The 25,700-nt window shown below is 52.4% G+C and overlaps 10 protein-coding genes across 10 annotated transcripts; 5 read left to right on the forward strand and 5 right to left on the reverse strand.

Moving 5' to 3' along the window:
* Positions 1-2,138: 2,138 nt before the first annotated feature.
* On the forward strand, positions 2,139-6,200 carry N7474_006825 (uncharacterized protein; the record flags this gene model as incomplete). The annotated part of the gene is made up of 3 exons (XM_057198235.1): positions 2,139-2,146; positions 2,216-2,649; positions 2,710-6,200. 3 exons carry the CDS (start codon positions 2,139-2,141, stop codon positions 6,198-6,200), a joined length of 3,933 nt encoding a protein of 1,310 aa, XP_057051675.1.
* Positions 6,201-6,817: 617 nt separating this feature from the next.
* On the forward strand, positions 6,818-8,070 carry N7474_006826 (AHA1 family protein; the record flags this gene model as incomplete). Its single annotated transcript, XM_057198236.1, has 4 exons — positions 6,818-7,040; positions 7,114-7,196; positions 7,250-7,716; positions 7,761-8,070. The coding sequence occupies 4 exons, from the start codon at positions 6,818-6,820 to the stop codon at positions 8,068-8,070; spliced, it is 1,083 nt and encodes a 360-aa protein (XP_057051676.1).
* A 784-nt stretch (positions 8,071-8,854) lies between these two features.
* lys9 (saccharopine dehydrogenase (NADP+, L-glutamate-forming)) lies at positions 8,855-10,262 on the reverse strand (the record flags this gene model as incomplete). Its single annotated transcript, XM_057198237.1, has 2 exons — positions 8,855-10,155; positions 10,214-10,262. 2 exons carry the CDS (start codon positions 10,260-10,262, stop codon positions 8,855-8,857), a joined length of 1,350 nt encoding a protein of 449 aa, XP_057051677.1.
* A 298-nt stretch (positions 10,263-10,560) lies between these two features.
* N7474_006828 (undecaprenyl diphosphate synthase family protein) lies at positions 10,561-11,890 on the reverse strand (the record flags this gene model as incomplete). Its single annotated transcript, XM_057198238.1, has 2 exons — positions 10,561-11,586; positions 11,666-11,890. 2 exons carry the CDS (start codon positions 11,888-11,890, stop codon positions 10,561-10,563), a joined length of 1,251 nt encoding a protein of 416 aa, XP_057051678.1.
* A 1,362-nt stretch (positions 11,891-13,252) lies between these two features.
* On the forward strand, positions 13,253-13,616 carry N7474_006829 (uncharacterized protein; the record flags this gene model as incomplete). The annotated part of the gene is made up of 2 exons (XM_057198239.1): positions 13,253-13,376; positions 13,432-13,616. 2 exons carry the CDS (start codon positions 13,253-13,255, stop codon positions 13,614-13,616), a joined length of 309 nt encoding a protein of 102 aa, XP_057051679.1.
* A 1,653-nt stretch (positions 13,617-15,269) lies between these two features.
* On the reverse strand, positions 15,270-17,651 carry N7474_006830 (putative glycerol-3-phosphate acyltransferase Sct1; the record flags this gene model as incomplete). The annotated part of the gene is made up of 4 exons (XM_057198240.1): positions 15,270-16,454; positions 16,503-16,771; positions 16,827-17,424; positions 17,478-17,651. 4 exons carry the CDS (start codon positions 17,649-17,651, stop codon positions 15,270-15,272), a joined length of 2,226 nt encoding a protein of 741 aa, XP_057051680.1.
* Positions 17,652-18,230: 579 nt separating this feature from the next.
* N7474_006831 (GRAM domain-containing protein) lies at positions 18,231-19,069 on the forward strand (the record flags this gene model as incomplete). Its single annotated transcript, XM_057198241.1, has 3 exons — positions 18,231-18,241; positions 18,300-18,471; positions 18,542-19,069. The coding sequence occupies 3 exons, from the start codon at positions 18,231-18,233 to the stop codon at positions 19,067-19,069; spliced, it is 711 nt and encodes a 236-aa protein (XP_057051681.1).
* Positions 19,070-19,482: 413 nt separating this feature from the next.
* N7474_006832 (cytochrome b-c1 complex subunit 6 family protein) lies at positions 19,483-20,242 on the forward strand (the record flags this gene model as incomplete). The annotated part of the gene is made up of 3 exons (XM_057198242.1): positions 19,483-19,774; positions 19,984-20,106; positions 20,178-20,242. The coding sequence occupies 3 exons, from the start codon at positions 19,483-19,485 to the stop codon at positions 20,240-20,242; spliced, it is 480 nt and encodes a 159-aa protein (XP_057051682.1).
* A 576-nt stretch (positions 20,243-20,818) lies between these two features.
* On the reverse strand, positions 20,819-21,487 carry N7474_006833 (uncharacterized protein; the record flags this gene model as incomplete). Its single annotated transcript, XM_057198243.1, has 1 exon — positions 20,819-21,487. The coding sequence occupies one exon, from the start codon at positions 21,485-21,487 to the stop codon at positions 20,819-20,821; it is 669 nt and encodes a 222-aa protein (XP_057051683.1).
* A 2,407-nt stretch (positions 21,488-23,894) lies between these two features.
* Positions 23,895-25,569, reverse strand: N7474_006834 (putative cell surface receptor/MFS transporter (FLVCR); the record flags this gene model as incomplete). Its single annotated transcript, XM_057198244.1, has 4 exons — positions 23,895-24,752; positions 24,812-25,160; positions 25,283-25,395; positions 25,447-25,569. 4 exons carry the CDS (start codon positions 25,567-25,569, stop codon positions 23,895-23,897), a joined length of 1,443 nt encoding a protein of 480 aa, XP_057051684.1.
* Between the last annotated feature and the right edge of the window lie 131 nt (positions 25,570-25,700).

Here is a 25,700-nt window from a genome sequence, read left to right on the forward strand (position 1 = left end):
TCCCAGCAACATGATGATACCCATAACCATTTCAAACTAGAGTCTTTGACCCTCCGGGGAATGAAACTTCTGTTATTTGCACGTCAGGCTGAGCTTGTCACTCTCGCACTTTCTCCTTGGAAAACCCACACATTGCCTGTCAATGCTCAGAGCTAACCCGCTCTTCTAGGACTAACCTAATCTTCCCATGCTATTATAATGCATCCAGGCAATTTTGTAAATCGTGAGTTGACCACCTTCCCATCATTCCCATATCCCCCCATTCTACATGATGAACGCTTTTAATATATACGCTGGAAATTACCGTCCAAGGCTTTCGGGCCGTTGACGATAACCAATGGCTTAACTGATCTCTCTACCTCAACCTGAATCTTGTCACACAATCTCTTGTTGTCGCATCGTGTGCTAACCGTTGCGAAGATTTCCATTAGGAACTTGAGGCTTTTGAGTGGTAAGCCAAAACAACATTTCATCATCATCGCATCCTCAACCCGTCCAAAGATGAAGCGGCACTGGGCTCCGACGGACAACGTCCGGTCGTGATGGATATGCCCTTTTTGTGGCAGGCCTAGAAAACCTCGCCCACTGAGACAACCCCAAGATATTCATGGTCTTGAGAGAGAAATGGTTATGTGACTAGTCACTGACCTTTCCGATTGGCAGTATGTTCCTCATCTCAGCCCAGATATAGTAGACCCCGAGGGCAAACGGTAAGCGTTTTTTTTTCTTATTGTTTTCTTTATTTCATCCACCTTTTATGATGATTACCCTAGATGACGAGTCTTATCCGAGTTTTCGATGCAGACAACCTTCTTTTTAATACCATTCATGCTTTCCTGAATCATTTATTTTTTTTGAAAATTTCTCATCATTGCGGTTGTCATGACATGTGCTGACAATCTGCTACAGATATGCTATAAAGTAGATGTACGTTGGACCTTGTCCTTTCTTTCCTTTGGCTCCATCTTTCCGTGATGAATCGACACAACAAAAAGACAAGCATATGTCCTAGCCGACGTCAGTCGGCGAAGACGATACATGTCATGACTGATCAGTCCCGAGTCTCCTGCCTGTGTCTGCAACGTCCAGTCAGTTCTCGATGCTGACCGGTTATGAATAGAGATCTTTGATACGAGGCTTATATGCTTTGTTTTCTACCACTAATGTGAGTTTTGATTTTTCCCCCTCTGCTGGTTTTACTCCCCCCTCATACCATGATGAATCACATTCAATATTATCACGACGGTCAACATAAGGAATTTTTAATTGATGACCACCGCCTGTGACAAGGCATTTATCTGACACCCCTCATTTTACTGCTTTTTGCCGATCGCATATGTTAGTGTGTCGAGTACTGACATTCTTGCCAAAGTGTTTAGGTTACAACTCGTATCTCAGCAGGCTTTGATCCTGATTAGCCGAGCTGCAAGTCTATTGTAGGTGGAGAGTATGATTATCACTTCTAAAACAATACAATTTCCATCATCCCTATTCGTTCCTGGCATTTGAAGCGAAGAAACTGTAGACTGGCCGTTCACACCGAGTCCCTGGCCCGACAGTCAGGGTGGGCGTAGTTTAGTGCCAACTACCCCCTGGTCTGTCCAGAAATTAATTACCCCTGCTAAATCCGGCCCTGGTGCTGATCGCTATTCGATGTGCTTTGATGCGGGGACACCGGCGTTGGACCTCTCAGCGTAGACGATAGGCGCCGGGCCCGGCGCGGTGTGTGATGAGAATTCCCAAGTTGCATATCACGGCCCCCGACCCTCCACCTGGCCGCGTCTGAGGACTATGGGAAAGTTTTGTTGTTCCAAATATAGCTGCTCAGACCCCTCAAATGGACATGTGGTTGTGTTCCTATCTCCATTTGAGCCCCCACTAACTCGCCCTATAGCCCGTTAGGGTACACTTCGCTTTCCCAGTACAGGCTTGCTCTCCGCGCGCCGCGTGCGCCAAGAGCTGATGCGAATAATAGAAACCCGTGCCGTGCCTCTCGTATTATTCGGAAATTGCCAATAGCTCTTTTTTTCCCTTTCTTCTTTGCGCCGCTCTTTGCTGTCGGGATTCTTCTTTTTGGCTTCCCCAGCGGCAACCATGGCCTCGGCTTGCGCGGCCTCCTTCTGAGGGATGCACTCAATATGAATAGGTGTGCTGACCTATTATTCTGGACTAACTAATCTAAATGTACTGATGACCTACCTATTATTGTACTTAGCTGGCTGGCTTCAAATCATGCAGGCGACGAGCAGCCGTTGAACTCCCACCACTCCCACGGCTGGTCGTCGACAGCTGCCAGTTCTAGTACGCAGCGGTCCTCGAATCGTCGGGAACACGCTGTTCAGCCACCTTTATTGACGACGGCATTGAGTGGCTCTCAATTCCAGGGTCACAGTGCCCTCCCGACTCCCTTGTCGTCGACTTCTCTCTCCAGCCCTTTCACGCTCCTGCAGGGCCAGTCGCCCTCCGTTTCATCGCCCGGAAACGCTAGGTCTGCGTCATCATCTTCAATGTCTTCCCGACACGCGGCGACATACAATGTCCCCTATAATCCTCGAGACTGGGGGCCTGTGGGTGGTGCTTCGGCACAGGGTGCATATCCCCCTATGAACAACATGGTGCGCATAGTGCCACAGCAGCATACTCACACAGGTCCGTCTTTTCCACACTCGTATACATACAACAAAATGGAGACTAACAGAATCCTCATAGAGATGTCATTATCACCCCCTCCTCCGCCGTACTCACCCCCAAGCAACCAAAACCGAATGTCACAGGATTCTTACGGGCAACCCAACTTTGCAACACCGTCTCCGGCAGCATCGCCAGCGCAGAATCAATTGAGAGAAGCCAACATCGAATTGACGCCGGACTACCAACGGCGGTCTGCTCTTCGGCCCCGTCCACTGTCGATGGTTCAAATGACCGATGCCGACTCCCATCGTCAATCATTGCCTCCGCCACCTCCACAAGGAAATAATAGATCAATCTCCCATAGTCGGGTCGAAGCGTATCAGAGTGTGCCTGTGCCATACAATTCTGCCGCATCCAACCACATGTCTAGACAGCCAATCTCAGCTGCTCAGTACGAACAGGCTCAACCTTCACCATCATTACGGAGCCATGCTCCAACGGGACCAGTGAGCCAACAAGATCCGGCAATACGTCCCCCTGCGTCTCGAAGAGCTGCTTCTGCTGGTGCGGTGGTGAGCAGTGCTGGTTCTTCGCGGTCCGCAAGCCAGACCAGAAACGAGTCTCCCTCGAACAGTGGTTGGGGACCTGGGATGCCACTGCCGCCACCACCCCCCGGCCCACCGCCGACTGCGAGGTCGGTCAGCGTGAGTGGCTCCTCAGAGTCGTCTGCTAGAACGCCACAGGCTTCCGTGAGGGCCAGAGCTCGACCACCGCCGATGTTAGGAACGGGATTGGGAAGTATTCCGCCAACGCCGGCCAACTGGGTGGATGAGGAGTATATCAACAATCGACCAGACAGGGACAAGGAGCCCTTGTATATTGACACCGCAAGAGCTGTTCGGTTGCCGGAGCAGACAGATCACCCAGACTCGAGCGAGTCGGCACAACAGTCTCAACGGACACCCGGTAGTGGTGGTCTTTTCCGCAGCCCGGCAATCCGCGACTCGAGCGTCAAGGGTATTCGTGAACGACGGATTGAGCGGCGTCACCGACAAAGCCAAAGCATTGATATATCCAGCGCCGTATCCTCCAGCGGCAATCCGTGGTCGGACGCCCTGGATCAGATCAGACCGTCTGATCTCGTTCTCCCGGAGCCGAGTGGAAGCCCAAATCAGACTCGACATCCGAAATCATCGTCCAGATTCACACCGCTAAGCACTCGCAGCCTTGGCTCGGAAGGGCAGCAGACTGAATCGCGGTCTCGAGCATCCTCCACCGGCCTCTTCTCTGATCAGTCGTCCCACTCTACTCCCAAACGGGAGCCGAAATCTGCAGGACCAACTGCTGCGTTTGCGCATACACCTCCATTTTCACCAGGCGGCGAAGGTTCATCATCATCGTACCAGAAGGCAGCGCCTCAGTCATTACCTCCAAAAGCTCTACCAACGCCTCCTCTCAATTCTGCCAATGAGGCACAACCGCGTTCCCGTGCGCCATCTCGAGGAGCAGAGGATCGCCCGGTTTCTCATATTCTGCATTTGCCCAATGATGCTGTCTCGATGATGATGCCCCTTTCGCCTCGTCGGCCTATCACTCAACAATCACCGCGCCAGACCTCGTCATTGGAATCAATTATCAAGCAAGATACTAGCTTTGTGAACGATGCGTTAGAACGATACAAGGCCTGCGTCGAGAAAGAGGCCCATGCCTCAGACGAAGCGGGGGCTCTAAAGATCTTTTCTGAATTCATTCTTGCCGAGTCCCAAATTCGACGCCAGCGGTACGCCAGAGTTTGGGAATCTGAGGCGGTGGATATAGATGAGGTGCGAAGACAGCTCTTCGAAGTACCGCCGCCTGCGCGCCAGCCTCCCAAGCCAACGCCCGTATTGGAGATCCCGCCCAACCGAGCTGGACGGCCTGAATCAGCGTGGTGGAATAACTACCAACCGTGCTTGTCACCAATTGTCAGTATGAGCAATGATGAAATGAGCTCCAGGGGCCGCGCGCCTAGTCGCTGGTGGGAATCGAAGACTGGATCTAGCAGCGGCGAAGGAAACGAGAGAAAAGTGCAGAGATCCAAACGCGAGTCCAAGTACATGGGCTTGCCTCTCGAGGCTATGCAGTGGGATTCGGAATTGACTCCTTCGAAACCAGATGATGCAGGGGCAAACTACACGGGCCACAGCAATGCTGCTTATGGGCCTGATGAATATCCTCCTGAAAAGGCTGACTGGCATGAACAACAGCCCGGGAATTATAGTGGACGACCGACGGGAAGCCAGAGACTTGATATCTCGCGCCTGGTTACTCTCCCTCCACCATATCCACGCCATCATCCTGCCGTGAACAATAGTCACCCAGATCTTGTCAGTTATCGAACCACGGTACGCTCGGTCACCGACCTCTCAGAAATCAAGTCCACCAGACAGCGATACCAGGTCGATGTCGAAAAGATGATCCAGGAGCATCAGGATCAAGTCAAGAATGCCCATCGCCAGTTCAAGTCAAACATACAGGGCCAGATCCAGGCGGGCAGTCTTACATTTGCAGAGGCTGCAGAGGCTGAGGCGGCTATGATTGTCGAGGACAACAAGCGCGAACGAGAACTGGAGAAGCGCCAGCTGGATATGTATCAAGATATTGTGCTCAACCCGATGCACACGATCCTCACGGACCGTATCGCCCGAGCGACAGCCTGCATCAACGAGCTCAGTAGCAAGCTATTCGACGATGCGCAGCACGAAACTCCCGACCAGACGCAAGGAGAAGGCGACGAAAAGCCCGAGCTCCTGGAGAAACTGACGCAGCTGAAATGGCTGTTCGAAGCCCGGGAACAGCTCCACCGCGAAGCATACGATCTGGTCAGCGACCGCGACGAGAAGTACAAGGCTGTTGCGCTACTGCCATACAAACAAAACAACAACGAAGACAAGATCCGTGAGACGCAGGCGTTTTTCTCCCAAGACGCCCTCAACCGAAAAGTCGAGTACGAGACCGCGGCCGTTGACCGCTTCGAGACCTTCCTTGATACTATCGAGCAGAACGTCGTGCGTGGCGTGGAAGTGCAGCTCTCTGCATTCTGGGACATTGCGCCGTCCCTTGTTGCTCTAGTGCAGCAGGTGCCCGAGCGTCTGGGAGGCTTCCAGGTTCAAATCCCCACAACCGAGTACGCGGAGAACCCGAGCTACCATGCCCATCCGCTACAATACCTCTACTCGCTGCTGTCCCATGCAGAGAAATCAAGCTACCAATACATCGAGTCGCAGACGAATCTGCTTTGTCTCCTGCACGAGGTGCGCTCAGCTGTCATGCGAGCGAACCGCAATCTCGTGGAGGCAGAGCGCTACCAGCATGGCGATACGGCTGAGGATATCCAGCGGGAGATGCAGAATACTAGTTCGGAGGAAGAACTGACACTCACTACCGACCTCAAGGATAAAGTTGCTACTGTGGAGGGACAATGGGCGGAGGCGCTGGGCAGCCAGATCCAAGGGCTGCGAGCGCGCGTCCGCGAACAATTGGAGGTGGAGGATGGATGGGAGGATATGGAGCAGTTGGAGCAGGAGTAGCTGCGAGTATTATGCCGTCATGTCTTTAATTTGTTGGTTTTTCCGCTACGATATCCCACCACGTTCGCTTCCCTCCTTCGGGCTTCCTAGATCAATATAGGTCACGTGACGGCCTTTCTAGAGTCTTCTGTGGCGATCACCCAAGACCTTCTCTTCCTTTCTCTCTCTGTCTCTTTTCTCCCCTCCAGGGCATTCTCCCCCCTTTTTACTCCAATTGACCCGACTTTCTTTCTTCAACTAACCTGAAATTGTAAGTTCTCTCAGTTTTGTTCTTTCTTTTCGTCTCCCACACTCAATCCTTGCCGGCAATCTCCTCGGCCGATCCTTCGGGTTGGCCTTGGGACCAATTGCCTGCCCCAGATGATGAGATACCAGCTGGCACCAGTCTGAGATTGATGGATTCGCTCCGTCTTCACTGCTGAATAGCTTTTACGTCCGGAAATACGCTTCTGGTCCTGATCCTGGTGGCATTCGCGTGAATTCCACTTTTTTTTTCGGTTACCGAGAAAACACAGAAAAAACATCATTGCTAACGCGTGATTTGTGTGATTTATAGAAATTTAGCTGGACGCCGCCGATTTAACCAACGGAGGAGAAACTGTCTTCATCATATCATCATGGTTCTTCACAACCCCAATAACTGGCACTGGGTGAACAAGGATGCCTCGGGCTGGGCCAAGGATTACCTGAAGCAGAACCTGTGCTGCATCACAGCCGAGGAGGGAGGCGTGACGGCCAAAGTAGAGCGTGTGGTGTCGATGGATGGCGACGTAGATGTCAGCCAGCGCAAGGGCAAGGTCATCACCCTGTTCGACGTCAAGTTGCAACTAGAATATTCAGGTTTGTAGACTCAAATTTCAATGCTGTTTTTGTGTTTTTTCTTCAAGGCAGCTAAAATAAGGTATTCCAATAGGCAAGACCACCGATGCCGAAGAGGTGACCGGCTCCATTAGCATCCCCGAGGTAGCCCACGACACCGAGGAAGATGAGTTTGTCGTATGTTTCCCCCTAAAATCCTCTCGCCGGATTATTGTTGACTTGAAGATAAGTTCGAGATCGAGAACCACGCCGACGCCTCCTCCAAGCAGCCAGTCAAGGACCTGGTGCGCTCTAAAATTGTGCCCCAGCTGCGCCAGGCGCTGGCCAAACTCGGCCCAGCCCTGATTACCGAGCACGGCAAGGACCTGCAACACGCTCCTGGCGTCAACCCATCCAGCGGGTTCGCCGCCGCAAGGGTCCACCCGCAGTCGACCAAGGAGTCCGCCGGCAGCACCGGCCAGACAACCACCTCGACCACCGGCAAAGCCACCGTCAACACCACGACCGTGACGGCATCCGACGAGTTCCGCACCACCGCCGAGGAGCTGTACAACACTTTCACGGACCCGCAGCGCATTGCTGCGTTCACGCGGAGCCCGCCGCGCCAGTTCGAGGGCGCCAAGGCCGGCGGCAAGTTCGCGATTTTTGACGGAAACGTCACCGGCGAGTTCGTGAAGCTGGAGCCCCCAAGCATCTGGTGCAGAAGTGGCGTCTGGCTCAGTGGCCTGCGGACCACTACAGTACCTTGGAGATTCACTTTGACCAGAACGATGTCGATGGCGTTACCCAGATGCGCGTCACTTGGTCTGGAGTCCCCGTTGGCCAGGAGGATGTCACGAAGCAGAACTGGGACATGTACTATGTCCGCAGCATGAAGCAGACTTTTGGGTACGTCTTCCTTCCTTCCTTCCCTGCCCATGTTCCATCCGGCTCTTTGCCAATACGAGCCTTTTTCTTCCAGATCCACTGCATCATCCAGTTTCTCGTCTTGGTCCTCGTTGCTAACGTTTATCGTTCTCTTCCTTGGCATAGGTTTGGCACTATTCTCTGATCGACTCCGCAAGCTCTTACTGGCTGCATGACTTGGTGTCTTTTCTTTCTTTCATACAAAAACCAAAGACAAAGAGTATTAGACGGACTCATTTACCCACATTCCCTCCCTCACCCATATGTCGCAGAGATCGACATACATCACCCCCCAACCATCTTGCTGTCTCTTTCCCTTGGGTGAAAGAAAGACATATAGCAAACACGCACACGGATCCTCATCCACAGATTCCGGCTCTTTGCTTGGTTTTTGACCGGAGTTGTATTTTTGTTTTCCTATGCAGTTGTTTGTTGGCCTGTCTGCAATAACAATAACCTTCATTGGACCGGGTCACGGGTCCAATGCTGCTACGATAGAAGAAAGTGATTTATGATAATGAAGACAAGAAGAAAGAATGTTTCAAGGATAGTTAAGATATCTCTCCACATGTACCGGTGCCGCTTAGTGGCTTTACTTAGCCCATGGCCTGCTTAACATAGCCTAGTTTCCTCAGGACCTCCCGCTGAAGCTTCCTAGCTCATCTGTCATAAGCCCACTCTCCAGTTATCGCACCAGCTTTCCGAACCCAACCTGTTCCTAATGGTGTACCAACTAAAGTATAGATTCCGAGAGGTCTTCTCAACCGGACAAGATTTTGTTGTTCGACTGAGGTCAGGCAGTTATGTAGATTATTGGGCAAACAATGCACAGAACCCGTTTTCTTACAAGACGACCATAGTTAAATGTGATCTTGTGATTCATTCTCTTTTGTATATCACTACTCCCTATTCTATGGGTTTTTTGACAGTTACAGAGTGCGCTCAATCAGCTCAATGCCATACTCCTCCTTCAGAGTCTTGATAAGAGGAGCACAGATGTCCATAGTCATCGGCGCAAGGACACCCTTCTTGGAGATAGTCCCATCAAGAACCTGCTTAACAGCCACACCGCAAGGAATACCGACAAGGCGAGCCATCGCCGAGTACCCAGCGGGGTTGCCGTAGTCGCACAAAGTCGAAGTGCGAGTCTCCTTCGAGCCATCCTTGTTCTCGATCTCGAACTTGTGCTGCAGCATGACGAGATCGCGCTCCTCGGGCCCATACTGCATCTTCTTCTCGAGGGTAGCGCAGAGGGTATCGAGCGGGTTGCCGCGCGGGATGATAGGCTCGTCGGAGAAGAGGCCGATCCAGCGCAGACCGGATAGGAGGCGGTTGCGCTCGTCGTTGCTGGGGAAGGCCGTCTTGGAGGCCACAGCCCACTGCAGATCTTGCTCGCTGGCGGAGGTGGCGCCGAGTAGGGCCTTGGTTGCCTCCTTCCAGGCGATGGGCTTGTCGAAGACGGGGTTGGCCTCGTCGCTGAGGAAGCCTGTGTCGACCAGCACCTTGATCATCTCAGGGAAACCCTGGTAGCGCAGCGTGCCGCGGATGACGGTCTGAGCCTCGGGGATATCGTACTTCTCGCGGAAGGGGGTCGAGTCGCGGTTGGGGTACCCGACGAAGGCGAATCCGGGGTAGATAAAGTACGGCTTGGCAGTAGCCATGAGATCCGGCCCGTCGATGCTGACTAGCTTGCCGTCCTGGTAGATCTTGGCGGCGTTGCGCAGGGCCAGGAGCACGCCGCGGCTGGACCAAGAGAACTTGTAGCCGAGCGGGTTGTCCGAGCACTCGGGGGCAGGGAGACCACCGCAGAAGGACACGAAGCCCGTGATCTTGCCCCCGGCGGCGTGAACCTCCGAGATGGTCTTGACGGCGTACAGGTGGTCGAGGCCAGGATCCAGACCAATCTCGTTCATCACCGTAATGCCGGCTTTCTTACACTCCTCGTCCAATTCCATCATCGCCGGGCTGACGTATGAAGTTGTGACCACATGCTTCTTGGTACGAATGGCCGACTTGATGACCAAGGCGTGGAAGGTGTAGGGGATCAAGGAAATAGCCAGGTCATTCTGGGACAAGGCAGCGTCGAGAGCGGCATCGTCGGACACATCCAGGGAAATGGCCTTGGTGTTCTTGAAGCCCTCGCACAGCTTCTGGGCGCTCTCAAGGGTTCGGCAGGCAACGGTAACCTGGACGTCGGCCTTGCTCAGAACCTCGACGGTAGGCTTGGTGACTGCAACAAGTTAGTATATACCAATGTGGAACAGTCAATTGGGGCCGTCAGAGCATACCGAAACCCGAGCCCAGCAGCAGAACCTTGGAACCAGCAATCGGAGCCATTGTGAAGAATGATTGATGAGAATAATGGAAGAAGATGTTCAATTCCGTTCATCCCGCATTCTCTTTTGCCCCGCCGTGTGCGGTGGGTGGGTGAGTCATCATGGGCCGGTATCGGGGTTCACATCGTATGTAATCAGATCTACAACAGGTTCGAACTGGTCGACGAATGCATTATTATTATTGTTGGATATCTTCGGAGGATAGAATCAGTCGAGGGCCATAACGAGCCCCGAATACCACAGAACTCCACGGAATGCTAATGATAACAAAGATAGGTAGACATGGTACAGAGACCAGACTAAACAGCCTTGACCTTCCCCTGCCGCAACAGAACTGCATCCGAATCCTCCTCACTCGTCGACTCCGGACTATCGCCGGCAAAGTTGCCTTCGGCGTCCGGGTTCTGGCGGGACTTGGAAATGCGCCGTTGCCAGGCCAGCATGACGGGCAGGAAATGCCATAGGTCGAACTCGGGCCACATCACCTTCAGAAACACGATCTCGGTTTTGTCGTGGCATTGCCAGAGCATGAAGTCGCTGAGTCGCTCCACGCCCGATGTGCGGATCAGCATGTCCAGTGGTGGAGTGCCCTTGGTCAGCATGTGGTCGGAGAGGGTTTGGCGGGTGATGGTCTCGGGGGAAAGATAGACGGGGTTTTCTGTTTCGGAGGAGGAAGGGTTGGCTTGTGATGTGTTTTTGTGGGACTGTTGTTGTTGATGCTGTCCCTCTTGCTGGCCTCCTAGATGCAGTGTTGTAGAGGACGAAAAGGAGGACTCGGACTCGTAGACTCGTTGGGAACGGTCGTTGCGCAGGATCGGATCCTCCTCCTGCGTCGAAGACTCCGAGGTCGACCCGGAGTCACTATGCGAATCAAGTATTTTGCCCGAACCCGTTGTCTGCGCCCGGATATTCAACGCAATATGCGATTCCGAGAAAGGCGCGCGCGCCGTAACGCCAGCCGGTTTCGTAGCCCACAGCGGCGTGCTGTAATCCTCCACCGTATCGCGAATGGCGCCGGTGATCTCGTCGCGGGAGGTATAAGGGAAGCAGATATTGAGGACGCGGTCACCATTGCGACTAGTCATCTCGACGGCCTTGTTGACAGCCGCCAGGACATCAGGCTTGAGCAGCTCGAGCCGGCCCAGAACGCGAATTCTCGCACCGTACCGATCGAGCAGGTCGCCATGTTGGGCCATCTCCGACAGCTTCACCTTGGCCATCTCCATCAGCGCATCGACCTCGAACTTGGACCGTTTGAAATTTTCGATGCTGAACGCGTATATCGTCACGACTTTGACTCCGCTCTTGTAGCAGACCTCGAGGATCTGTGGTCATCACATATTATTGTCAGCCACCACTGCAAGCCACACAACCAGGGATAGCAAAGCTTTTCCGTGACCATACCCTTGCCAATGCCTCAAATCCCAGATTATGGCCCTCCACCGTCTCGATCCCGTGCGATCGCGCAAACCGTCGATTTCCGTCCATGACAAAGGCGACATGTTGCGGGATGGGGCCCTGGCGCAGGGCACCGACGAGCAGCTCCTTGAGGCTGGAGATGGCGAACTCGATGGGCGGCGAGGCGAGGAACCAGTTCCGGAGTCGCGACAGATGCATTGAGCCCGCCATGGTGAGGGTTGAATGTGTTGTATGTGTGCGGCTCGCCCCTCGGGGGTGGTTGGGGAATTCCAGACTAAGAGAGAAAGAAAGAGACTAAAGGCGGAAGCGTGGTGTGTCTTGTGCGGGTTTACAACAACAAACGGGCTGACGTGGTCAGTTTAAATACAACCACCAGAAATCCAAGGCTGCAATTTTTTTTTTTTGGCTGGGCATACGTTTTTTTTTTTTATGAAAAATGCCTTCTAGCCCAGCACATCCAACGGTCTGAGCACAACCCCGGAAGTGGCAAATGCGGGATCAACAACCGCAGCAATAACAACACATAGCATGCCGAGCCTCGGTTACGCCACAACGCTAGGCATATTTCCTTATGCTTCCTGAGTGATCACGGATTGCTCCCTGAGCACTCATGGTTGCTCAGGGTAGAAAATCAGGGATGTCGTTATGTCCCATCTTTTATGTTATCCGATTGTAACCGCCAACTGCAAAATAGGAAAGGTCCTTCCGTACCATACTCATGTCAGCTTTCTAATGCTTAAAGAGATCCTGTCTGACGACCGCCGGTCTCTTTCTGCTTGTCGGCAAGTTCCTTCTGAGAGCTTCTTGCAGTGTGCTTTTCCGATCTCTGCACCATGGCGACCGAGCGTCGCTGCTCCGATCAATAGCATTGTTATGTGTTTATAACACAGGTGATATAGCGTTTCTTATTTTTATCTTTTCTGGATGGGCTCGGGACCCAATGTCTGCTCCCTGGATTTTGTTATCTCGTTGGCCAATGCGTCGTTGGTCAATGCATGATCCTAGTGAGAGCTTACTCTGCACCTTGTACGGAATGAAATCAATGCCTGAATGGCAATGCGGACTGCGATCTGTTAGCGCGATACTACCATATATAGTATATTTTATTACTCCCAGGGATACCAAAAGCTAGCGGATTCTGGTATACGCTTCCCTATTCATGTGAATGCTTGGCAGCCTGATCATTTAATCAGCTCGACTAGTTAACCGGCGTTAGGGGCAGTGGATAGAATAACAGGATCCTTGACGCATTGCACATTTGACAATTACTGTCTTGAGTAAGACTTTCGAGATGCCACTGTGTGTATGGCACATATTATTTGAACAAGTAGTATGTTTCCTGACAGAATGCTATTAGATATAATAGATACAAAAGCACTATCGACCGGGCATCGCCGGTACAGCACACCCGGGGGTACCGATGGTCTGATCAATATGAACCCGGTGTAGGAACCGGGGTTTGAGTAGAAGTTGCCGTACATGATGCACCAATAGTCAGGGCATCCATGGTGCAATATACACCAGGGGTATCGTTGATCTGATCATAATACGTGACCACGTAAGGGCCATTATATGGACAATCATCGTCGTAATCTGGCCATCATCCACCGAGGACAGCGATATTTCTGCAACGGGACTTCCGTCTGTCTGGGTACCACAGAGACCGAGTTCCGTTCCATAGGGCCCTATCGCAGCAGTACCTAATTAGTACCGATCTAGCTGAATATTGTATGACTGACTTACCGTTACAGACGCTGCCGTCGACCGCGCCAAAAACATCAGAACTGCCGTAGCAGCCCTCGACAGTGTCGTCTGGACTGGTGCCGGCGAAAAAGACGCACCCGTTAATGTCACTGACACTAATGACCTGGGAGAGAGCCAGGCAGCCGAAGAGGCCCATGGCCAGAAGGGAGGTGTGGAAGTGCATTTTGGCTGAAGGTTGATGTCTGCTAGTGGAAACAAGCGTTCTTGCAGAGGAGGAAAGGGTCTGCTTCCTCTTATTTATGCACTATCCAGGCACCATATTCAACGCTCTAAATAGACCCTGGAGATGATGGAGGCCAAAATCCTGGCAGTGGGTACTCTTCTCTGTATGTATATATCTGGCTATCACTACCTCTGGTGGGAATTGATCTACATGCTTAGATTTCGCCCTAAGACCCTATCTGGCCCCCTTTGCTACATAGCTATAGCTAATTGGTCAAATAATTATAAAAGCCTCCAGCATCGTTCTACACCTATTTTTAGTAGGGTATCTCTCCCTCATTGATACATCTTCCTTGAATTTGCACAGCCTCGGGAACAATACATAACTGCAGTGAGTGGCTCAATCGGGGATCTCAGAGCCGGTCCCTCTCGGAGGCGGCGAGTTGGACTCGCACTATCTTCTTGCTACGACATGGTATCGGAATGAGTTACCACTATAGAGGCTCCCTTTCTCTTATGATCTACTGACTTCAGCCGTGTTCATGTGAACTTACGAGTACAAGAATGTATCGGTCACATTTAATAGAGATTAAAAGTTCCTACAGTAGAGAGAGGTATGGTTTTGGCCTATTTACAGCGTGTTGGCCCAGTTTACCAAGTGCTATCGGACCCATACCCGCGCGGCCGCAACTGCTGTGTCAAAAGCACTTAAGGACTCCAATTTCGTTCACCAAATGTTTTTGAGGACATCACTAAGGGGAATGTCCGTGATTCCCGGCTGGGGAGGTTTCTGCTACCCTCTAGTCCGTCCCTACATTTTCAGTGTCTCCCTTGTCTCAAGTCTAGGCTTACTCCAGCATCCCCCAATATTGCGATTGAAAAACCGTTTCTGCTCACTAATTCAGAGAGTAGCATGGTTTGCAATGGTTATCTTGAGAATCAGCCAGGTCGCAATGCGAATACGAAAATGCCGGTCAGACGCACCGGACGGTAAGGTGTCGGGCCAAACGACGTGTCTACCCCTTTCGCTCCGGCCGTCGCGGCTGACCCACGAGGTCGGGCTGCTCCGCCATGGTGCAGCGGCCGTCGCGGTTCAAGAGGAAGAAGATCCTAGCCAATGAAAGGCGCAATCTCTTGATGGGACTAGCGTGGGGGCAATAAAAGTGGGGGAGGCTCAATATCTCATCATATCGCGTGTTTGTCCTGTTATGGATTTAGATTACTAGTTGACTTCGTGGTGACTCGGCTAGGATTTCGGTACAATTTGTTAGACCAATTATCCACCTAGCAATTTATCCATCTGCCACATCCTAACGACCTAGTATGACTGCAAGATTCCATTCATGTGACAGAGTAGGTTGATGACGCGAGTAGGTCTCCTAGCATCAAATGGCAACCCAACCGTGTCTTTTGAGTATTTGTCGCGTATCAGACGTGGTGATATAAAGGGGAATCAGGACACGCAGTCGATGGTTTTATCTTTTGTGAAACAGGGTCAGAGTGGTAGGATTTTTTGAAAGTATGGCGGGGAACGGAAGAACGGTGATAACCAGAAGAAAAACATGGGATATCTCTCATTACAGCTATATAGGCGAAAAAAAAAGCAAGAACTACATACAAGAAGCACCTGCACCAGCGCCACAGGGTATAGGCCAACTATAGATCATAGATCCTTCCGCTCGTCTTCACTCTCCGGCGTACCCGGGCCCGAGCTCGCCATATCCCAAGAGCCATCCTCAGATCGGCGACGGCGCTGGCCGCGCTCGCGCATAGCGTCGCGAATGCGCGAGTTGACATCATCAAAGGGATCCTTGGGCGTATCCTTGGGCGTGAGGGGACTGAGCGGTTTCAACTGATGCCGCGAGCCAGGTCTGGGTCCTGCGGAACTGCTGCGGCTTCGGTCTCGGCTCGGGGGTCTTGTGGAAAAGAAGCCGATGTTGGCGAGGTTGTAGAAGGATTCGTTGCGGGGAAGGGGTTCTTGGGATCGGAACGGCGCGGTGTCGTTAACGTCGTAGTCGCCGCGGGCGTGGATCGCGGAGATTTCGCTATCCTCTCGGTTGACTTTCGAGAATGGGTCTGAGACGATCCGCGCGGCGTCGAAGTCTGGGAAGAGTTCTGGGCCCATCGTGTTGATGGCTTCCGTTACGAGCTGGGTTAGGGCTACCCGTCTGGCGCGGAGCTTTACCAGGGTATTGGCAGATGAGGGGTTCAGGCACAGGATGAGTGGGCGGAGAGATTTGATAATGTCCATGCCCACCTCGCCGATTCGGAGGGCGGCAAAGGTGATTGTGGGGAATAGGACCATGCCAATCAACACTACCAACCAAAGTGGTACCCATTCTGGAATCAAGCCTCGGATGCGGTTGTGGTACGTCCAGTAGGTGAAGGCTGCGGTGTAAGATGCGTACACGGCGGGTGCGAAGGCCAGCGCAATCAATAGCTTCCATGTGGCCATCACATCCCGGCCCTGTAGTTTGACTGTGGAGGCAGCTAGCGCTTCCTTGGACTTTTTGATCGAGAGGTATTTGGTGGCGATGAAGACAGGGGTGAAAAGGAGCAGACCGGGCAGAGTTCCAATGGTGAGAAGAGCCAGCTGGCCCAAGCGGTAGATCAACTTGGCAATGACATGGATGATCGAGAACTTGGCGTAGGCAACTTGATGGTCTCGGATGCCGAGGATGCGGAGCTGCTTGTTGTAGTCCACAATAGATCTTCGGAGGTGTACAATGCGCGGGTCATCCTTGTAATGCTCATAGCCCCTGACGAGTCGGCGGTTCAGTTCGACAACCATTGGAAGAGGAAGCTTCTTCCCTTTGGTGTTGTACAATCGACGGGCCGCTTGGATGACCTGCAGAGAGGTTAGCTGCAGCATTGGACAAGATGTGCAAGATCTTACCATGAGCGTTTCATAGTCGGGACTGGTGACAGTGACGGCAACCAGACTTTGATAGATGATATCTAACAGCTTGCCCACCGACTCCCGCCGTTCGCCCTGTTTGAACTGCTCCACCAGCTCTTTGGGCACCTCGAGTGGGGTGCCAAACTCAATGACCGCCCTCGATCGGAATTTGTGTGCATGGAAATAGTTCATGCCGCAGGGCACGATCTTCAGGCCACAATCCGGATTATCTGCCAGCGTTCCCAGAGCCATCAAGGCCACACCCGCTAGATGGTACATTAGCATTGATTATTCACCACATTTTAGAAACACTTGACCAACCTTTGAGCGGCAACAGAGATGGGCGGTCATGACTACCACCTTCGGGGAAGATGCCCACACAGCCCCCGGCATTCAGTCTCGCAAAGACCGCCTCATAGACCGCCGTTTGATCCACATGCGGCGCAACCTTGAACTTGGAGCCCTTGAACTCCGAGCGGTCCTGCTCCGATCCCTCCCCAGTAAACTTCCCGTTGTCGTCAATGTCATCCCGCCCCGTCAACTGGAACAACGCATCGCGGTGTTTAAACGGTTTCTTGAGCACCAGTTCCTCCGGCCCCCGAATCTCCGCAATCGCCGTACTGTGCGATGTCCCATTGATCGTTGGCAGCGCAATCGTCCCTTCCGGTTCAAACCCCGGTCCTTCGAAATTGGTGTCGACTCCGCGCAGCAGAGTGGGCTGGTTGACCGGATCGGGCAGATAGACCGTGCCGGCCCCGGGTTTAAGATTGTCCATTGCTCTCGCCACGGGGAGTGTTCCAATCATTCTCGCCAAGAACCCGATAAACTTGCGCCGGAAGGATTTCTCTGCAATCAGCCATGATATGCGGCGGTGGGCTTCGCTGCGGATGACGCGCATCAAAACGAGCGAGTCGACGAACTGGAGAGCAACGCTGTTAGTTGGAGGTTTAAGCCCAGGATAGTGTCACGCACCTGGTTTGCATGAGGGGCAGCGACCAAGATGATTGGACCGCGTCGCGGAATCTTCCAGGACCCGCGTGGATGGACCTCGCGGAAGAAGAGATCAATGAGCACGGAAAAGGTCCAGAGCACCAGATCGTATAGCCACCCGACGAGGGGTGGGATGTATGGGCCTTTCGTGCCCATGGCGCCGTTGGAGGGGGGGAATAGCTATGGGGCGCGTGTAGTGGGTGCGGAGGAGCTCGACATGGGCAGTGTCTGCAGGAAGGGAGTCAGTGGGTGTAGAATAAAATAGAATACAAGGATGATGAGCTCACCTAGGGGATTTTAGGATCACGCGACCATGGGGAGAGAGAAGATAAGTGAAAAAGTGAAGAAAGTTGAGGGGAACTGAATCCGTCGAATCCGGCAGGGCACAGACCACGAACCTAGCTACATAGGAACGGTCAGCTTCTAGCTGCTTCTAGGTAAACTACGGTTGATAGTTTGCAATACTTTCATATAGGTCATACATAATAACTAAAAACATCCATTCCAACAGTCCCCGAATTCTTGCCCTTGTTTTGTTGGGATGATCGACGGCGGATTGATGGATACTGCAGGGTTGAGGCTGACCGAGAAGAGGATCCAAGGTACATGAAAATACTAGGGAGGATACTACTGCACAGAAGTACTGCTTATCACCGGCTGCCCCGCAACTTGTCTAGACCTCTCTTCTTCCAAGCTCTCTCTCTCACTTATACTTTCTCCCTCGATCATCTCACCATGTCCATCAAGTACGTGCGCCCTACCTATCTGCTGCTTCTTCTGTTCCCTCCTTACTAACCCCATTAGCTGGGTGATGCTCCAAGACCCCGAAGGTTTCGTCCGTCTGCCCAACGAACGCCTGATCTACTCCTCGCCCCCGCGCACCAGCCTGGCTCTATCCCCGCCCAGCGCCTACAAAGGCAAAGAAACCCTCTCCGTCCAAAGCAGCGCCGGCTATATCCACCTCACCAACCAAAGAGTCTGTTCCTATTCCATCCCCGCCACTCCCTCCCTCTCTCTCTCGCTCTCTCTCTAACAACCCAACCCAGGTCGTCTACCTCCCCGCCCAACAAACCGAAGACTTCCAGTCCTTCTCCTCGCCTCTCCTCAACGTCCACGACTCGCACGTCTCCGCACCCTTCTTCGGTCCCAATGTATGGACAGCCCTGGTGCAGCCCGTGTCGGGTGGAGGCATCTCGCCCAACCTGCCAGCCGTGCAGCTGAAAGTGACCTTCAAAGAAGGGGGCGCCTTTGACTTCCACACAAGCTTTGAGCGCATCAAGGAGCGTCTTGCGCAGGCCGTTGAGAACACCGATGACGGCGGCCGCGGTCTCCGCGGCGTGGATTTGACAGCTATTCACTTGGACGAGCTACCGGCTTATGATGCTCCGCAACATACCAGGAACCACTACTCCGGTCCGAGTGAACCGCCGCCTCCGCCGGTAGAGCCGCAGAGTGCTAGACGCAGACCGTCGGAACTGTCCCCTGAACCTTCCGAGCCCCCGCCATGCTATGAGGAAGTGCAGTCGCAGAGCGTAGCTCATGAGTTGGAGGAGCGGCTGCGACGCAGTGGTTGAGTGGCTGGCATATACTTTTTGTTCTGGTCTCTATGTACAGTATCATCTATCTCCATTGTTAGCTAGCGATCCGGAAGCGGTTACTATGGCATAGTATTATTTAGAAGCAAACCCAGGAGTTCGTGTGTCCTTCCGGTCGGTTGTAGTAAGTCTCATAATAAATTATTTCTTTTTTCCTATTCTATTACTATCATAATAATATTTGCCCAGTAGTAAAACAGGTAAAAACACCTTCCAGTCCACTTTCAGTGTCCGTTGTAGCAGCCAGCCAATCACGTGCGCCACAATTAGCAACGCCGACTCGTCCCGATTTTCCTTCAGACGCAACCACTTGAATCCTCACTCTCAACCCCTACCCTCCCACCTCCATTCCCACGCACCACACCACCCAATTGACACCCGCATCCACCGCAATGGGTCTCGCAGACTTTTTCTCTGACGTCGTCTCCACCCTGGGCTTCGCCGAGGCCCAGGCTGAGGCACCCGCCCAGGACGTCGAATCCAGCTCCGAGGCTGCCGCGCCCGCCGACAAGAGCGACGACACTGATGCTGCTGACGACAGCTCCGAGCAGGCGGAGGATACCCCCGAGGAGTCCACTGAGGAGTCTGAGGAGGGTGATGGTGAGGCTGAGGAGGAAGAGGAAGAGGAGGAAGAAGAGGAGGAGGAGGAGGAGCCGGAAGATATTAAGCCTAAGCTTGAGGAGGGTAAGTCTTCTCGATATTGCCAATTGGATTACCATAGGATGTTCTTGTCGCTCTTGTGGCGTGGGAGGGGTGCAAGAATTGGGATGGCGTCAGCTCAATCTCAATCTCCTGCATCCGCACCACCATAACCCATCGCTTGCCCCAATGGCATATCTACTACCCATTGATCGGACACGAACCCGTTGCTGACTTTGTCGTTCCTTGTACAGAATGCGCTCACTCCGCTCAGTGCGCCCCGTACAAGCACCACTTCGACGAGTGCGTCGAGCGCGTCACCCGCCGGGAGGAGGACGAGGACTACAAGGGTCCCAAGGAGGACTGTGTTGAGGAGTGTATGTCCACCGGACCCCATAACCCAATTCACCAGGACGCAAATGCTAATATGACTTGACTCGATTGACAGTCTTCCACCTCACCCACTGCGCGACCGCCTGCGCCGCCCCCAAGCTCTGGCGCGAGCTCAAGTAAACGACTTTCTTCGCGTTTACTTTCTTCGGGGTACGCCGGATCCCCCACTTATCTGATGGCTGTCTGTCTCTCCGACAGTACAGCCTGCCGCCGTCATCATCATCAAATTCCTGGTTTGACACATAGGTCTTGTGTGGTCACTCCTCGTGTGTGTTTTGCATATTGTGTTTTGTTTTCAAGACAGACAGGGAGATGGGAGAGAGAGAGAAAGAAAAATGATATAATAGACCGCCTGTCTGCTGCCCTCCCGCTTTCTCTGGTCTGTCTTGCTTGTACAGATAGCTGGTCTTTATTTAGTGTTCCTACCAAGTGTTGTTGTTTCTGACAACAAATCTCATCTGTTTAGACCATGTGGTTTATTTATAGAGTAATTGGGAGAATACTGCCAGTGGGACAGATAAATACCTAAAGTGTCTGGGCGTGGACCTTCGGTCGTATCAACATGTCCAAAAGTCCCCTGTACACCAAACATATCATCGTAAGTCTGTCCAACGAGATGACAAAATATCCATACTCGAACCATACGACAGACAATTGAATAATTATTTGAAGACATAGTATCCAGGTTGTCGGGTCCTAATTTAGGCGGCGGAGTCGGGCGTATTCTGTCTTCAACTGGAAAGCAGCTTCATCTTGACCTAATGACTCCAAGATCAAGATAAGCTTGGCCATGCTGAGCAGAGTGTCGGGATGCTCTGGCCCGAGCACCCGTTTGCTGGTCTCCACCGCGTGCACCCCCAGCTGTTTAGCTTCCTTCAATCGTCCCTGGTGCTCGTAGGTCAATGACAGGTATTGCATTCTGATCAGAGTTGAGGGATGCTCTAGCCCAAGCACCCGTTTGCTAGTCTCTAGAACCTGCTCCTCTAGCTCTTCGGCTTCCTTCCATCGTCCCTGACTCTGGTAGGTCGATGCTAAGTTGACCATGCTAGTCAGAATAGCGGGATGTTCTAACCCAAGCACCTGGTTGCTAATCCCAACTACTTGTAACCCTAGCTCTTCAGCCTCTTTCCATCGTCCCTGGCTCCGGTAGATCGATGCTAGACTGTCCATGCTGTTCAGAGTGTCAGGATGATCTATCCCAAGCACCTGCTTTCGGGTCACTACCACCTGCATGCCTAGCTCTTCGGCTTTCTTCCATCGTCCTAGATCTAAGTAAATCAACACTAGGTTGGCCATGCTAGTCAGAGTGTCGGGATGCTCTAGCCCAAGTGTTTTTTCCCTCGCTATTGTTGATTTCTGTGCCATTTTTTCGCTATCGGCGCAATTTCCTTGTGACCATGCAAAGGACGCTGCTTTATGTAATAGCGATGTCCATTCTTTTAACAAGGCTTCCGTATTAGGCTGTTGTTTGACAGCACAAAGCACATGTGGCAATAGCAACTGGCACTTTGACCAGTTCTCGATTTTCCCCACTAGGAAATTGTTGCAAAGGCGTCGGATAAAACATCCCTTCCACCTTTCAAGCTGCTTCTGCGCCTTGAGCCACTCTTGCATAGCTAGCTAGACTAGCCGGTGCATCTCAAAGTTCGTTCCATCTGCATTGATGGATATCAACGAATAGTCTCTCAAAACCAATATGTCGTCCTCAAACGTATCCATCTTAGGAAACTCAGTTGTGCTCTCCTCCCTATCACTGCTATCATTGGCTGTGTCCGTATACTGTGTAGGAACGCCTCTGACGTTGTGTCTAGTCTCGTCATTCTCTCGAAAAAGACTATTAGGAATCCCTTGTCTATCAAAGAAGCTTATGAGAGACAATAAATCCGCCGCCGATGGTCTCTTTTCCTGAATGTAATCGAATGATATTTGCCATGTGACAAGGATAGAGTTCTTGGCTTCTAGGTCTCTACGAAGATGCCCACCCTCATAATCAAGAAGAGTGATCTTTTGATGATCATCACTCCGAAACTTATCTAGATACTGTATGACTGACTATCGCGGAGCTCTTTGCTTGATATAGGCTGCCGCTTGCACAATTGCAAGAGGTGTGAATTCGAGTGCCGTAGCTAGCTGAATAGCGTCTTCCTTAGTCTCTTGCACTCTGAGCTTTTTCTCAAAGAGCGTGAGCGCCTAGGTTTTATCCATCTATTCGACTAGAACGACATCGCTATCTTCCACTATTTTTGATGCCACCCCTCTGCTGCGACTTGTTATAACGATAAAGCCACTTAATATCTGACGGAAATATACTAAGATTGATCGTGCTATCATACCGCTTTGATCACTTCCTAGGCTGTGCTACTCTACCGATAGAGGCGCATTAAGGAATTCGTCATCGTCTAGATTATCAAGGACGAGAACCCATTTTCCATTTTTCTTGTCATGGAGCCAATCATAAAGGAGTTTGAGTACATTCGCCTTGGGATTCTACCGGCCGGATATCTTAACTCGGTCAACAATCTCCCGGCAGCTCTGCTCGAAACGGGTTGCGTTGCTCGCGTGAATCCAGAAAACCCACGTTTCAGGAGATCTATCGCGAACTTGATGATAGTATTCGATAGCAAGTTGTGATTTTCTTCCAACCCATCAGCAGTGGGATATCCGATGCTCATTGTGAACTCACCCAACGCCACCTAGGCCGACAAGCGCTATCCGGGACCCTAGGACAGAGCCTTTTTCATGTATCTGATCGAGTAGCGTCCCACGATCGACAAAGTCTGGGTCGCGACGAAACGGGACGGTTGATAGAGGGGCCGGTGGGGTTTCCGGTCGTTCTAGGGCAAGAAGCGGCTATTAGTCAAATTGGCTTCTATTTCAAGGGCCGTTTTTAAACGTACCAGGGGGAAGATGGATCGGGCCGGAATTAATCCCCACCTAAAACCCCAAGTTTGCATTACCAAATGATATCGAGGTCATAGTCAAGGGCTCACACGATGTTTGGGGTTGCTGGTAGAGGAGCTGCTTACAGTAGAGACTCAATTGAGAGAGGTGTCTCCCTCAGCCTCCTTCACGTGGCTTCGGTGCTAAGCACTCCGTAATTCCAGAGGATTCTCCGCTATGAATCAGTAAAGCTACTATGTCCTCTTCGGCTTATCAATCCCTTTCTATTCCAGCGGCGGGGCCACTTAGCATTACTGCTAGCATCAATAGCATAGCCGCTCCGCTTTGCATGGAGTACGGCTTCTTCTAGATGAAATGTAAAACATCAAACATGCGCAAGAGACTATCCAATCCTTGGAAGATCACCTACAGCGAAATCACCTGTTGGGGCAAGTGAGTACTTCCAAAGTAGTAAAGGTGGCTTATTTTGAAATTCGTGGAACACGAGTACTGTAGTACCGGGCAGATTTGTTCAGCGAGTATTTGCCTTGTCAGATAATTTACATTTCCATTCTGAAGGACAGAAATGACATGAAGGCTACCTGCACCTGTCTAGATTGGCTTAGAGTTGGCATTGGCATCAGAATTTGAGGTAGTTTCTGTATGTAAAACAAGCCGAGCGTGAATACGAGGGGGGCGTAGATAAGCTGAACTGAGCTGAGGGTCCAACGCAGAGGGAAAAAATTGCCGGCACCGTATATAGTCGCCGTCAGCATGGCACGCCCTACAAAGCAGATGTCATTCTCTGGTCGAAGTGGCGGTATGTTCAAATGCCCCGAACAAGTCCCGTGGGAAGGAATGGAATGCTCGTCACAACACACATACACACACACTAAGAAGCAGTCTCTTTCTGTGAAGGAGACGAATGAAGCACTCCAGTCGCCTCAGAGGTAGCCTTGTCAGAACCACCATCTCTGCCGGGACCGTCCACGTACGCGGTGTCCGGATCCCGCACCTCGTCACCACGATCGATATCCAACCGGCGGCGCTTCACCACGCGTCCAAACAAGCCAATCACCATGGGCGGCGGCGCAGCAACAACGGCGACAACAGCCGAGAAAATGAGCGCATTGTGCATATTGAATGCAGGATGCGCAAGGGCATCCGCTTTGAGCGCATCCTGGATAAGAATAAAGCACGCGCCGAGCAACTGCCCGCCGGTCCAGCAGATGGTGCTCCCGATCTCCGGAGAGAAAGGGTATGTGATCTCAACGAGATACTCTAGCACAACGGGCAACAGCGCAAATGAAGACGCGCCCATAAGCGCCATAACGACGTACGACGGCGCAATGCCCGCGGAACTACCGGGAGCAAAGATCAGTCCGATATACGACGCCGCGACGATGGGGACCAGCACGCGAGTAGTGCCGAGATAGTGTTTGAACCGGTCTGTTAGCGGCGAGATGATCGCTGCCATCAACAGGCCGACTACGATCAGGATCCCACCTGCGATCCCGGCTTCGGTCTCGCTGAACCCGTGCGGGCTGAGGATTTGGTTCAGGAGCGATGATACGCTGTTGAAGAATCCCACGTATACGGAGAAGGGGATTAGGATTAGCCAGAACTCGAGCGTGCCGAGGAGTTGACGCGTTGCCGGGATAAGCGGCGTGCGTGGGATAGCGGAGGAGGCGCTGGGGGGTGTGGGTGGTGCGGCGGGGAGGAAAAAGGATGGGATCGATGCGACGCTAGACTTTGGAGAGCGTTAGTACTGACGAACATTTGTGACGGCGGAGAGGAGATATAACTGACAATGATGGAGATATACAGCACCATGTTCGGGATATCAGACGGTTTCGTCGCCCACGCCGAATCAATCAACTGCCCCAGCGCTGCGCCTAAGGGATTCGCCAGACTAGCTAGCGCCGTTGCGCTGGTGCGACCCCGATCCGAGAACCACAGGTCGCTGTATCGCGTCGGCGCGCAAAGACAGAATGGCTGCGCCAAGCCGATGAGGATCTGCCCGAACATGGCGAGGCCGAAGATGCCGCCGTTGGCTCTGGTGCCGGCATAGCGCAGCCAGTTGCCAATGAGCAGGAGTGTGGCGGTAGTGATGATCGCGGGTTTGGGGCCGCCTTTGTTGAGGATCCAGATGACGAATCTATGGAGGATTGAGTTGTGTCAGCGGGGTCGAGGAGAGTCGATCGATCGCGATCAAATCAGATGAAGGCATGGCAGAAGTGATCTGCGCTCTGCTCTAGATGCGATGCGATAGGCACTTACGGGCTTGCGACGCAAAAGGCGAACAGGTAGCCCGTGCTCATCCAGTTGATGGCGCTCTCGGAGACCTCGAAGTACTTCGCGGCGGTGGTGGAGATGGAGGAGAAGGTGAGCCACTGTTCGGCGGGCGTTAGTATACGCCGTTAGCTTGATAGGAGGTGTCTTACATCCCAGCTGACGACGATATTCAGCAGCACCAACTGAGCCAGTCCCCAAAAGCGACGCTTGTAGACCCTGTAGACCGGTCGCGTGCCGGCCGACTCGGACTCGGAGGGAATGGATGAGGTCATGGTGGAGTGTGTACCATCCTCCCAGCACCGAAGGAGTAGAGGGGAAGAAGATGAGGAAGAAAGGAAACCCCCATGAATCTGTTAGTCGTGAGTTAGCTCAGCCATCGCTAAGCGATCCTGGGGTTGTGATT

The sequence above is a fragment of the Penicillium riverlandense genome, assembly GCF_028828495.1.
Source record: "Penicillium riverlandense strain IBT 135883 chromosome Unknown utg000006l_segment0_segment0, whole genome shotgun sequence".
Taxonomy (NCBI): domain Eukaryota; kingdom Fungi; phylum Ascomycota; class Eurotiomycetes; order Eurotiales; family Aspergillaceae; genus Penicillium; species Penicillium riverlandense.